The 12,806-nt window shown below is 42.4% G+C and overlaps 1 protein-coding gene across 2 annotated transcripts; it reads left to right on the forward strand.

Moving 5' to 3' along the window:
• The first annotated feature begins 281 nt into the window (after nucleotides 1-281).
• Nucleotides 282-12,747, forward strand: syvn1 (synovial apoptosis inhibitor 1, synoviolin). Of its 2 annotated transcripts, none has more exons than XM_061725863.1 (16): nucleotides 282-462; nucleotides 2,213-2,367; nucleotides 2,474-2,566; nucleotides 2,677-2,829; nucleotides 3,151-3,199; nucleotides 3,646-3,749; nucleotides 5,512-5,638; nucleotides 5,733-5,832; nucleotides 6,040-6,105; nucleotides 7,053-7,169; nucleotides 7,297-7,454; nucleotides 7,601-7,744; nucleotides 8,920-9,069; nucleotides 9,506-9,689; nucleotides 9,847-9,944; nucleotides 11,493-12,747. In XM_061725863.1, exons 2-16 carry the CDS (start codon nucleotides 2,236-2,238, stop codon nucleotides 11,705-11,707), a joined length of 1,890 nt encoding a protein of 629 aa, XP_061581847.1. In that variant the 5' UTR covers nucleotides 282-462; nucleotides 2,213-2,235; the 3' UTR covers nucleotides 11,708-12,747. The 2 variants fall into 2 exon arrangements, with proteins under 2 accessions (XP_061581847.1, XP_061581848.1); XM_061725864.1 differs by having other exon boundaries at nucleotides 2,216-2,367.
• Nucleotides 12,748-12,806: the final 59 nt, after the last annotated feature.

Raw genomic sequence — 12,806 nt, forward strand, 5'->3', positions numbered from 1 at the left:
CTACGAAACCACCTGCAGGTTTCCTATTGGTACACGTTGATGCTTACCGTAAAACACCTAACACGTGAACCCTAAACTAATGGAACAATGCGGGAAATTAGTGATTAAACACCAATATTGGCCATGAGATAAACCATCCTGATATATTAAACACCAATATTGTTTTTTAGATACATCATTTAGACCTTATTCTCATTATGGTTGATAAAGGCACATTAGGTGAGTGATAGGGTGCTGTGAAGCAGCAGCTGCTCAGATTACCGTAACACCGGATGTGAGGTGGCGCACTCAGCAAGCCAAAGATAAACACGTACACGGATACTGGCAGGCGTTTCTCTGGTTATTAGGAGGTAACAGAGGCGAGCTGGAGATGGACTAGCTGGTTAACACGCAGACGTGTGAGGAACCGCGGGGGGCACCGCTACAGGAGCGCAGAAGGACGAGTTTGCAGAGATCCAGTCGGTAAGTTGCGGGTCGCTGTGACAGCTGCGCTAGCCGCTAGCAGCAGGGCTAGCGCAGGCTAAGGGCTGATTTATGGTCCTGCGTTACACCTACGGCGTAGGGTACGCGGCGACGCGCACCGTACGGTGCGTGTCTCCGCGTACTCTACGCCGTAGGCTCTGCGTCGATTTAACGCGGGACCATAAATCAGGCTTTACTTACCAGCCTGAATAAACCCCCGGGTTTCAGGAGCAAATTCACCTGGATTAAAGTGTTTTAGTCGTGTGTAAGTAGCTCGCCCTGGTCCAGTCTGTCTCAGGAGCTCGGGGGGATTCCTGAGTGTTAATTTTGACACAGTAGCTTCAAGGGTCGTAAGTTTTCTCTCAGTTTCTTCCCAAGTTGCAGGGAAATGGACATTCCTCTAAAGCTTTGTTTTGTAACATCTTTACCTGTGCACTAAACAGGAGGATAACATTGTAGCTATCTGCTCAAGATTTGGTAAATGCATTAAAGAAGGGGCGATTTCTTTTTCAGCTTTATGTATTTTGATCATTAATCTGCTGATCATTTTTGTAATTACAAACGTCATTTGATCCTAATTACGAAATCAACGCAGTTGTTTATTTGACAGTAATAGTTGCTGGCAAGTGTTTATTTTGTTCTTTTTGTAAAACCTCCATCAATCAGACCCTCCCAGAGGCCTTTATTCGCCCATGAAGACCTGGAGGTGAACAGCTCTGATCACTGATGCTGCCCTTTTACTGAAGAATAAAATAAAATAGCCATTGTGCTTCTAGTTGATTTTCCAACGAATTAAAACTTTTTTTCCTCCCAAAAAAATGTTGCAAGATATATTGGCCTATCAGATACTGATAATAACCTGAGCAAATATTTGTTCATGGATGTCAGAGTGTGGAACCTTTTTTTTTTTTTAGTTAGTTTTATTTTGGTCCATTAGTCAATCAAAACATGCACCACAGTAAAGCTCAATATATATATATAAATAAATGAACCAAAAAAGGTGTAGACTGAAGCCGTAGCTTATATAATGCCTACCCTTTTTTACAATACATCACATCACAACAAATCAAAATAAAAAGTATTACAGAGATCAATTACAACAAAAACATGTGATATAGAGGATTTACAGGAGAAGCTGCTCTTGGTCATAGTTTATATTTATCAATTGCCCTAAGTTTAAACATTTTTTTGAATTTGCGGATAGAACTACACATTTTTAGCTCATCACAGAGACTATTCCACAAGTTTACCCCTTTAACAGAAACACATCTACTTCTAAAGTTTGTCCTTACCTTTATTTTTTTAAACATACAAGTTCCCCCAAGTTCATACTGACTTTCTCTGGATGAAAACATGTCCTGAATGCAGTAAGGAAGTAGGTTGTTGTGTGCCTTATACATTATAAGAGAAGTCCTTAGCTCAACTAGATCTATAAATTTTAAGTTATTTAGTTTAATGAAGAGTGGGTTCGTTGGGTCGCAGTATTTTGAATTATTTACAATTCTTATGGCTCTCTTTTGTAATTTAATTATTGGATCAATGTTTGTTATGTAAGTATTTCCCCATACCTCTACACAGTAAGTAATGTATGGAACAATGAGTGAACAGTACAGAGTGAACCTCTGAGACCATGTGGCGCAAATCAAGTGGTATTTAAAACAATCTGACCAAACCGACTGCTCAGCTTTGTATTTCCACCCAACCAGGAGCCTGTGAGATCCAACACGGTCTTGTTTCTGTTTGTCCTCAGCAGGATCTGAAGATCAATCCAAAATGGTACGAGCAGCCTTGGTGACGGTCACCAGTCTGGCCCTGACTGGGGCCGTGGTGGCTCACGCTTACTTTCTCAAACACCAGTTCTACCCCACTGTGGTCTATCTCACCAAGAGCAGCCCAAGCATGGCGGTAAGAGCACTCACAGTTTGGTTCTGGTTTCATATTCATTTGAATATATTTCGTACTGGTGATATTGAGAGAAAAAAAAAATCTTTTTCCTTCTTTTTGGTACCAGGTGTTGTACATTCAGGCGTTTGTACTGGTGTTTCTACTGGGGAAGTTCATGAGGAAGGTCTTTTTTGGTCAGCTAAGGGCTGCCGAAATGGAGGTGCAGTTTTCTATAATATTGCCTACATACTTTATGTTGCACTGGTAGGGAAAAATAGTTGAGCCTTGTTGTTTATGTTTCTTCGTTTTGTCTTCTCATACATCCATCAGCATCTGATTGAGCGCTCCTGGTATGCGGTGACAGAGACGTGTTTGGCTTTCACCGTGTTCAGGGATGACTTTTCCCCTCGCTTCGTCGCCCTCTTCACCCTCCTGCTCTTCCTGAAGTGCTTCCACTGGCTGGCTGAGGACCGGGTGGACTTTGTAAGTGATGAGAGGGGAAGAAAAGCTTTGTTATAGATATAGGTCCCATTAAGGACATAGAAGAGTCACATTTAGCAGTACATGGGCATAGATGCTGTGTTGTATTGAAATTGGTTGTGTAAATTTGTTGGTTTTCAACACCTCTCTGTGAAAGCAGCTTCTTGTCTGACAAGGACGCAAGTGTGGAAAGCTTTACCAACGTGCTATTACTAAAATAAACAATCATTAGCAGAACTCTGTGCGAAGTGGAGTATTTTGCAGGTTTATGTTTTCCCTAATGTGAAAACCAGTCTGTTCATGTTTTTCCCTTTTTTCCGTCAGATGGAGCGGAGTCCAAACATATCCTGGGTTTTTCACTTTAGAGTATTATGTAAGTACATGTTAGTTAGAAATCATTCTTGCTTCACTTCTATGTGGATTATTTTTGTCTTTCATTTCTCTCTCTGTATTTTCTTGTTACCACTGATTGCACTCGATAAGGCTGAATGAAGCTTTATGTTGATGCCGAAGTTTGCACTCAAGGTTACGTGCATAACAGCTTAATGCCAGGATCAAAAACACAGACCTGTGTCTAAACATTACTGCAGTATTTTGTCAACTTCTTTCCAACATCATCAGTTGTTTTTTTTTTAACCCAAACTGAGCCTGAATTGAGTATCTTTTTTTTATGCTTTAGAAACTGCTGTGATTGAACTCTGGATGGCTTGAAGCTTGATCTTTTCCAATTTGAGTTCCTGAATTAGATGTTTGTTTTTTGTCCCTCCTCTTTGTGTCAGTCCATTAGGAAATCATTATGTAATTCTTGGTTTTCTGCAGCTCTCATGGGTCTTCTAGGCATCATGGACTTCTTGTTTGTCAGCCACGCTTGTCACAGCATCATCACCCGAGGAGCTTCGGTCCAACTTGTATTTGGATTTGAGGTTTGTGTTCTTACATGTGTCTTTAAGTGGCAACAAAGGCTCATTTATTTAAGCATTTGTTCATCTGAAAAAGCCATGCCGATTCCTTTATTGACTTACTTCTATCCTCTTACAATATTAACCTGTGTCACCATCACACAATCTCTAAAACCAATTACCGGGTCCACAGAAACTAGAGTCGAGGCTGTATGAGTCTTTAAAATCCAGATCTCGGGAATGCTCACAGCTCCTGAGGATTGACTAGGTTTTATAATTATAAATAGTGGAAAACACTAGTGGATGCTAGGATGTTACATATGATATTAACACCAATAATGACGGATAAAATGTTGATCATCATTATTATTATTATTATTATTATTATTATTATTATTATTATTATTATATTTGAATCACTTAGTGTTAGCCATCAGACAAAAGAACTTCATCTTGATGTTCATGTTTTTTATGCATCTGCTTTTTGAGGCTCAGACAGCCGGTTTAACCCCGTTTAACTTTGTTGCGTAGATCTGGTCTAGTTTCACACTCAAGTGCTATGAAGTCCGAGGGCCCAGTCAAAACCTCATGTAGAGGAGCTTTTCCACTAGTATCTACTCAGATCTACTCAGATCTACTCATCTCAGCTCGGCTCGACTCAACTCGGCCAAGTTTCTTTTCCATAACAATTCATCACCTGGAGCAGAAGTAGGAGGTTGGAGTGAAGCTGCTGTGACGTATTTGATTGTGTGATCTAAACAAAGAAGACAACAACACTAAAGATGTAGAACCTGGAGGAGATGATAGATGTGCTGCTGGGTCTGTGGCTTGTGTTTGATATCAAGTTAAAAAATGAGAGTGAAAGAAGCTTCAAGTGGCAATGCTTTTTAATATTTTTGTTTGTTTGTCTTGGTGCTGCTGAACAGTCAGCTGGAACCGTGAGCAGCTATGAAGTGACAGAGCTCCTGGTAGATCTGGTCGTTCATTATCTCCGTCTAGATCCCTTTTTAATTCTCTCCTCAGCACCAGGTTTATGAACATCTGACCCTCAGAGTTGGATCACCAAACACTTTTGTGCTGTTGAATAAAATGAACAAGAAGCCGTCAGAGTTGCTCTTTCTCTGATTTCCTCCTCCTGACTCAGACGTCTGACTCCAACCCCCCGACCAATCAGTGTCCTGTAGTGTGATGATGTCAGATACAGCCGACTCAGCCGCTTAGAACCTCAGCAGAATAGTTACAGTAAAGTATCTACTCGGCACGTTAGACCCCTAGTGGGGAAGCGGAAAAAACGAGTGGAGGCGAGCTGAGCCGGGCTGAGTAGATACTAGTGGAAAAGCGCAGTAAGGTAGTCGGCATCTAAATCAGTGTTTCTCAGTCCTGGTCCTTGGGTACCACTGCCTTGCATGTTGTAGATGTTTTTTTTGCTCCAGCACACCTGGTTCAAATTAACAGGTCACTAACAGACTTTTACAGACCTGGATGGCAAACTGATGAGGAACAGGACAGAGAAACGCTGTTAGGAGAAACAGCACTATGGGGATGATGATGATGATGATGATTAGAATAAAGTAAGCCTTTATTGTCACTATACATAAGAAACACAATATTAAACTCGTACAGCAAAACAGACAACAAACAGCATTTCTCCCCAAAAATGTTTGAGGCTGGAGGAAATCGAAAACTAATTATGGATCACCTGATTCCTTCACGTAACAGATGCAATGTTTAAATAAACACTCAGCAACAGAAATGTTTTGAACGTGCTGCTCTCATGTCTCCCCAGTATGCCATCCTGCTGACCATGGTGCTAACCATCTTCATCAAGTACATCCTGCACACCATTGACCTGCAGAGTGAGAACCCGTGGGACAACAAGGCCGTGTATATGCTCTACACCGAGCTCTTCACAGGTGCTCAGTCTCACTGTGCTGGAATAATGTCTCCTTTTAAACTTTGTACAGATAAAATGGAATAAGGGAGTGACATGTTGTGTGTTATTAACAGGTTTCATCAAAGTGCTGCTGTACATTGCTTTCATGACCATCATGATCAAGGTCCATACGTTCCCCTTGTTTGCCATCCGCCCCATGTATTTGGCCATGAGGTGAGCATTATTTTCTGTCCAAGTCTTGATATTTGGTAAAGATACTCAAAAAATAAAAAAGTGAATGTCTGGGATGTTGTTTTGTTAAAGCCTCATACTGTAAGCTACATCGTATTAGTGCAGACTGAGCAGAACCCAGTTGTGTTTTCACGTTACTGAATGTTGAAGACCTTTAATGCCTTTTAAACTGAATACTTGTCATTTCAGGCAGTTTAAGAAAGCCGTGACGGATGCAATAATGTCCCGGAGAGCTATCCGCAACATGAACACACTGTGAGTACACTTTTTTTAAAAAGGGCGGGGCATTTGGTAGGAGGTCTCCGGGCAAATCAATGTCAGTATTGGTGGGAACAAGTCTTGATGCTTATTGACACCCACATGATTTTTGTACTACATGCAGAGGTGTCAAGTAACGAAGTACAAATACTTCATTACCTTACTTAAGTAGAAATTTTGGTTATCTATACTTCACTGGAGTAATTATTTTTCAGACGACTTTTTACTTTTACTCCTTACATTTTCACACAATTATCTGTACTTTTTACTCCTTACATTTTAAAACAGCCTCGTTACTCTATTTCATTTCTGCCTTTAAAAAAAACTATCCAGTTAAATTGCTCCATCCGGATAGAGTGAATTTGGTTGTGGTTGTTTCAGATGTTCTTGTCCAGTTTTGTTCTTACGTCCGTTCCCTCAGATTCCTGCAACTAAACTTGGATGTACATTCCAATAAAGGTTAGGATAAATGATAACATGCCTCTGAAGTTTGACTGTTTGCACCATTACAATACTTATAGGAAACTAGTCATCATATCTCCTGCTCTCTGAAACACATGTTAATGCTCAATAGTACACATATATGGTTCTTTAATATATTTGCATTATACTAAGATGCATTCATTTTCAATGACTTTTGTCCTTAATGGCTTTTTTCCCCCTTACATTACTTTTACTTTTATACTTTAAGTAGTTTTGAAACCAGTACTTTTATACTTTTACTTGAGTAAAAAACTTGAGTTGATACTTCAACTTCTACAGGAGTATTTTTAAACTCGAGAATCTATACTTCTACCTGATTAATGAATGTGAATACTGAAGACACCTCTGACTACATGACTAGACTTACGATAACTACAGCTGACATTTGTGTCAACACGCTTTCAACAGGGTACATTTTTGTCAAGGATCAACCTGATGGTGTGTCATTTGTCTTTGTTCAGGTACCCTGATGCGACTCCAGAGGATTTGCAGGCTTCAGACAATGTTTGCATCATCTGTCGAGAGGAAATGGTTACTGGAGCCAAGAAACTACCGTGTAATCACATTTTCCACTCAAGGTAAGTCCAGTCTGGATAAGCAGGACAGATTGGAGACGGTTAACATTTATCACAGCTCTTGTATTCTAACAAACATACGGCTGATTCTACCTTTGTGATTGTTGTTGTGGTGTCTCTCTCTGCTCAGCTGCCTGCGCTCCTGGTTCCAGAGGCAGCAGACCTGCCCTACCTGTCGCATGGACGTCCTCAGGGCATCCAACAACAACCAGACTCAGGCTGCAGCCCAAGCTCCGCCTCCTGCCCCCGCCGCCCCCGCTAATGCTCCCGCAGCCCCGGCTCCTAACGGTGAGACTCAGCCCTTGTGTCTCTTTATTTTTGGCCACAGGTATATTGACATTTTTCTCCTTGTGGTGGAGTAAAACGGCTCTAGAAACTCAGTTAAACCTCATTGTTGGTTTGGTTAGCATCTTTTTCCTCTGTCCTCCCTCCAGTGGCTCCAGGCATGTTACCGGGGTTCCCTCCAGGCCTCTTCCCTTTCTGGGGTCCTTTTCCCGCGGTGCCTCCACCTGGAGGAGCTCCAGCCCCCGGTGGCGCCGATGGCCCTCAAGGCGGCACAGAGGCCACGCAGGCAGCTGGTAAGAGCCTCTCGTATTGCCAAACGACTTTAAAACAATGGAGAAAGTATTCAGGCACGTGACCTATTGGTTTGTGAAAACCAGTTTCGATCCTGGTTCTCTTTCTGCGGGTTGCAGCCATGTTGCTCAGCAACCCCACAGGAACACAGACACCCCATGTCAGAGTTAGCTTTGCTCCCAGCTCCTTCACCCAAACCTTATGGAAATATCTGCAGAGCTGCTGTCAGACGTTTACAGCAGGATAATCCGTTTTAACATGTCGACTCAACGGTGAAATCAAAACTGACTGTCTCATTGAGCCAATGCTGGGTTAATACGAACAGCTGGATGTTTCACTGAGCGCGGTGACAATTACACATGAGGAAGTGATAACGGCTAGCCAGTAACCTTCTCCCTCTAAATACCTCACTGGTATCTTTGCACATGTATGTATTATTCGTTTTTTGGGATTCGTATTTCTTTTGTACATTGATCACTTTTTATATTGCTCTTTTTTTATTTTATCATTTAGCTATTTATTGGTTATTTTTCTTTTTTCTTTTTAGGATATACTTTTTTTATACCCTTTCATACTTTGTGTGTATTTTTTTAAATTGTTGAGTGTATATGTTTGCTGCTGCACAAGTAAATTTCTCCTTTATGGGATTAATAAAGTTTATTCTATTCTATTGCCTGAGGCAACTGTCAATCAGTCATATTTGAAATAAATGTATTGCTCTCCTAGCTTGGTACATAAAATCCACCCCCCTCAGAGTTGTTATGAGTGTGAAATCAAACAATTCAGACCAAAACGGTTTGTTTGAACCAGGCTGTAAATGTGTTTATTTCTGCTCAAAAGTTGGACATTTTAACCTGGCAGTCAGTGGAGACTCACTTTTGCACCCTCTAGCGGCCAGTCTGGGAACTGCAATGGATCTTAGTTCTGCATGAGCCTCAGTGAAAAGATGGTGCTTGATATTATTACCTCGTTAACTGTACCCAGCACTTGGCTGTTAGGATCATTAGGACTCCATGAAAATAAAAGGCGAGGAGTAGTAAATGTAAAAATCGGTGATGCCTCCCAAAGACATTATGTTTCCATTTGCTGATGAATTAAAGTTGTGTCAGCAATAACTGCTGATGACTGTAATTGTGTCGGTCCCTTTGTAGTGATGTGATGTATCCGTTTCCTCCAGGCACCAGTCAGCCCACATCCTCCAGCGCTGACTCTACTACGTCACCTGCAGCTGCTCCAGGATCAGCAATCCCCGGCTTCCCCTTCACGTTTCCTCCTCCTCCCTTCCCCACTGCACCATGGCTGCCCATGCCCCCCCCTCCTCCCTTCGGTAAGCCCTCGCAGCTCCTAAAACCTGTAAACTGCACGTCTATGCTTGGTCACATGACTGGTATCTGTTGACAAGAGATCAAGTGTTACGTTTTATACTTGTACTCCGGGGAAGCAGAGTAATCATTAGGCTTTTCCACTGCAGATTTATGTAAAACTGCATTAAAACATGTAAAATACACATTTTAATTGTTTAAGGAAGCACTCAGTGTTACTATAACCACAGATTAGGCTACCTAGTCACTGTTTGTGCTGTTCTCTCACTCTTTTACACTTTAGCCAGCATGTCCCATCTTGTATTTATTCACTTGCCTTGTCCCAGGGCTCTGAAAACTTCATAGCAGTCTTTCATTTTTTTCTTTTCATTTAGTTATTCATGTGCCTGTGGAATTGTCTTCCTGGAGCAGCTATCTTATTTCTTTTGTCACCTTGAGCAGTGTCATCGATGCCTCCTCCCCCTCCGTCCCTGTCCCGCCTGTCGGAGGAGGAGCTGAGGGAGCTGGAGGCTGAAGGCCGCCGGGGCCTGGAGGCCCGACTCCAGTGTCTCCAGAACATCCACACCCTGCTGGACGCCGCCATGCTCAACATCCACCACTACCTCAGCACCGTCACCACCCTCACGTAACCCAACCCAGACACGCTGGGATTTGTCAAACCTACACACATATTTAACGGTTTTGAAATGTTAATTAGTTTCTTAGGATTAGAGATGTAACTGTAAGGACTGGGAGGATTGAATGTAAAGCACGTGCTCATCGGTGTGGTGTTTTCTCTACAGAGCTCCTCAGGCCGCGGGCAGCACCGAAGAAGTCAGTGGAGCGAGTGCATCGTCTGCTGCAGCTGCTGCCAGCAAAACGGAGACGGACTCGTCCGTCTGTAAGTACCTGAGACCCTCGTCACCTCCGCAACACAGGAGACCTGGACATGTACCCTCTTTTGGCGCTTTTCCACTAGTACCTACTCAACTCTACTCATCTCAGCTCGGCTCTACTCAACTCGGCCTGGTTTCTTTTCCATAACAAATCAGCACCTGGAGTAGTAGGAGGTTGGAGTGAAGCTGCTGTGACGTATTTGATTGTGTCTAAACGGAGAAGACAACAACACTAAAGATGTAGAACCTGGAGGAGATGATAGATGTGCTGCTGGGTCTGTGGCTTTTTTTTTGTTTGCACTTACAAACATACAAGCATTGAAAAAAAGCAGTAATAAAACAAAGTTAAAATGTGCAGGAAAGATCATGAAGCCCGACGGGCTTATAAGCGACCCTCCCCTCTTAAACCTACAATAATTATAATTAAGACTTTACACCCCCCCTCCCCACCCATTACCCACAATTTCTCATACACACGTACAGACATGTGCATATTTCCATCATATACAAAGAAGTATATTATACAGCAGAGAACAATAGTTACATAAAAGTTTGAAAGAAAAGAGAAATATACATAAAAAATAGAGATACATATACAATACCTAATGATACAAAAGTGATTAGAACATCTGTAAGGATTTTTTATATTTAGTCTTAAATGTATTTAAAGAGAGATGATTCTGTTAAATGTTTTATATCATTCCACAGCACTGCACCTTGGTAGACAAATGAAAATTTAGCAACATAGGTCCTACAGAAAGGAATGTGCAAGTCATTCTTCCCTCTTGTAAAATGTGCATGGTAATGGGAATTAAACTCAAAGTAACTTTGAAAAAAAATGGGTAAAGATGCAGGAAGGTGAATTACTTTATACATAAGAACTCCTATTTGATACTTGTTGAGCTCATTGTGAGAAGTTGCAATTGTTTGTGTTCTATATCAAGTTAAAAAATGAGAGTGAGCGGTGATGCTTTTTTTTGTTGTTTGTTCATCTCGGTGCTGCTGAAAAGTCAGCTGGAGCCGCGAGCAGCTATGAAGTGACAGAGCTCCTGGTAGATCTGGTTGTTCCTTATCTTCTAGATCCCTTTTAATTCTCTCCTCAGCACCAGGTTTATGAACATCTGCACCTCAGAGTTGGATCAGAAACAGACTTTTGTGCTGCCATTGCTGGTCCAATAAAAATAACAAGAAGCCGTTGTCAGAGTTTCTCTTTCTCTGATTTCCTCCTCCTGACTCAAACGTCTGACTCCAACCCCCCGACCAATCGGTGGCCTGTAGTGTGATGATGTCAGATACAGCTGACTCAGCCGCTTAGAACCTTGGCAGAATAGTTACAGAAAAGTATCTACTCGGCACGTTAGACCCCTAGTGGGGAAGAACCAAACCGAGTCGAGTCGGGCTGAGTAGATACTAGTGGAAAAGCACCATTTAATGATCTTCAAACACCTGCTTGTGAAAATCCCCACTTTCATGCAAACCACTGGTGACTAGCGTGTGAGACAACAGTTTAGACATCCAGGCTGTTTTTAACCTGCACCATCTTCTGCTTCCAGCTGATCAAGAGAGCAAAGCCACCGTCTCCTCTCCCCCCGCCGATTCCACGTCCTCCACCTTGGACACAGAAGGAGAGGAAAAGCTGGACGAGAGAGAGGCGGAGGAGGGCGACGACGACGGAGAACCCAACGCCGCCGAGCTGAGGCGCCGCCGTCTTCGCAAGCTAGAGACGGCGACGTCGTCTTCGTCCTCGCCTCCCCCCCCGGACAACTGATCGGCGTGCTCTGACTCAGGCATATCACTCGGGATCAGCAGGGACTCGGACCCGCGGCTGCTTCGGTTCTCTGTTGCCTCTCTTCTTGTGGCTCTCACCTTCCACAGGCTCAGGGTTTTAACTGCGTTGAGTTACTGTACACGTGAGCTGTGGGAAGATGCCTCTGAACTATTTCTGTATCAGGCAGCAATAGCACCCCCCTTTTTCTTTTTTTTTTTTGTATTTCTGTTTTTATTTAACCGCATTCGGCCCCAGGACGGACTGCTGCGACACTAGTGATGCAGGCGGCGGATGAACCATTCTCATTTCAAACCCGGTTTTTGTTGTGGGAGACGCATTGTTTAGATTTACTCTTTTTGCTATTTTTACTGTTGATGATGTCTTAGGCTGCATCTTTTGCTTAATCCAGCTGTGTTCAGTAAACCGATGATCCCACTGACCACATGAACGTTACAGAGCACACGGGTCCTTAACAAAACCAGTGGATTCAAAGCAACTGGAGCCAATCTGCTACGTCTGCTTCCTCTTCCATAAACATACCTTGCTCTTCTGTTCTCCTCTTTGCTGCCACAGTTAACACTGTACCACACTGATTTATTTGAATGTGTACATAGTGTAAAAAGAGTTTTAATAGGATGATCTATACATACTGGAGAATAAAGCGAGTGAAATGGCAGTGGAACAGCACACACTCTGGTTTGAATGTTTACCACCTGACGCCACAGAGGAGTGTGTTGTTAGAGCTCTTCTCTGGGCGCGTTTCTTCAGGTTTTCCGCTGCAGTGCCTCAATGTTTCCTTAAAGTTGGAGGTGTGGCGGTCGACCGACTTATCTAGAAGATCCTAATCTTTGTCAACTTCTGACTTTTTCCAGAGAGCATGTTCAGAATTTGGATCACCTCTGTTCTTGGTATCTATTATGTTCAGAAGAAATAAATATTAGCAGAGCTGCAACTTTGTTGTAACTTGGTTTTAGATGAAAATATGTTTGTATCACAAATCCATGTGGCCAGAATCTAAAATGTTCATTGTTTACTCGCAAGCTGTTCTGTTCAGTTTTTTTCCTGCAGTTACTTAGTTATCTTTTCCTCCTGATAAGAA

This window comes from Cololabis saira, chromosome 7, assembly GCF_033807715.1.
Source record: "Cololabis saira isolate AMF1-May2022 chromosome 7, fColSai1.1, whole genome shotgun sequence".
In the NCBI taxonomy this organism is placed as follows: domain Eukaryota; kingdom Metazoa; phylum Chordata; class Actinopteri; order Beloniformes; family Belonidae; genus Cololabis; species Cololabis saira.

What these genes read in the sequence shown, in the direction of transcription:
- syvn1 (XM_061725863.1), top strand. Translation starts at nt 2,236, where the DNA reads ATGGTACGAGCAGCCTTGGTGACGGTCACCAGTCTGGCCCTGACTGGG. An exon ending in AGAGCAGCCCAAGCATGGCG is followed by an intron (nt 2,368 to 2,473) that starts GTAAGAGCACTC and finishes TTTTGGTACCAG; the next exon opens with GTGTTGTACATTCAGGCGTT. An exon ending in AATCACATTTTCCACTCAAG is followed by an intron (nt 7,170 to 7,296) that starts GTAAGTCCAGTC and finishes CTCTCTGCTCAG; the next exon opens with CTGCCTGCGCTCCTGGTTCC.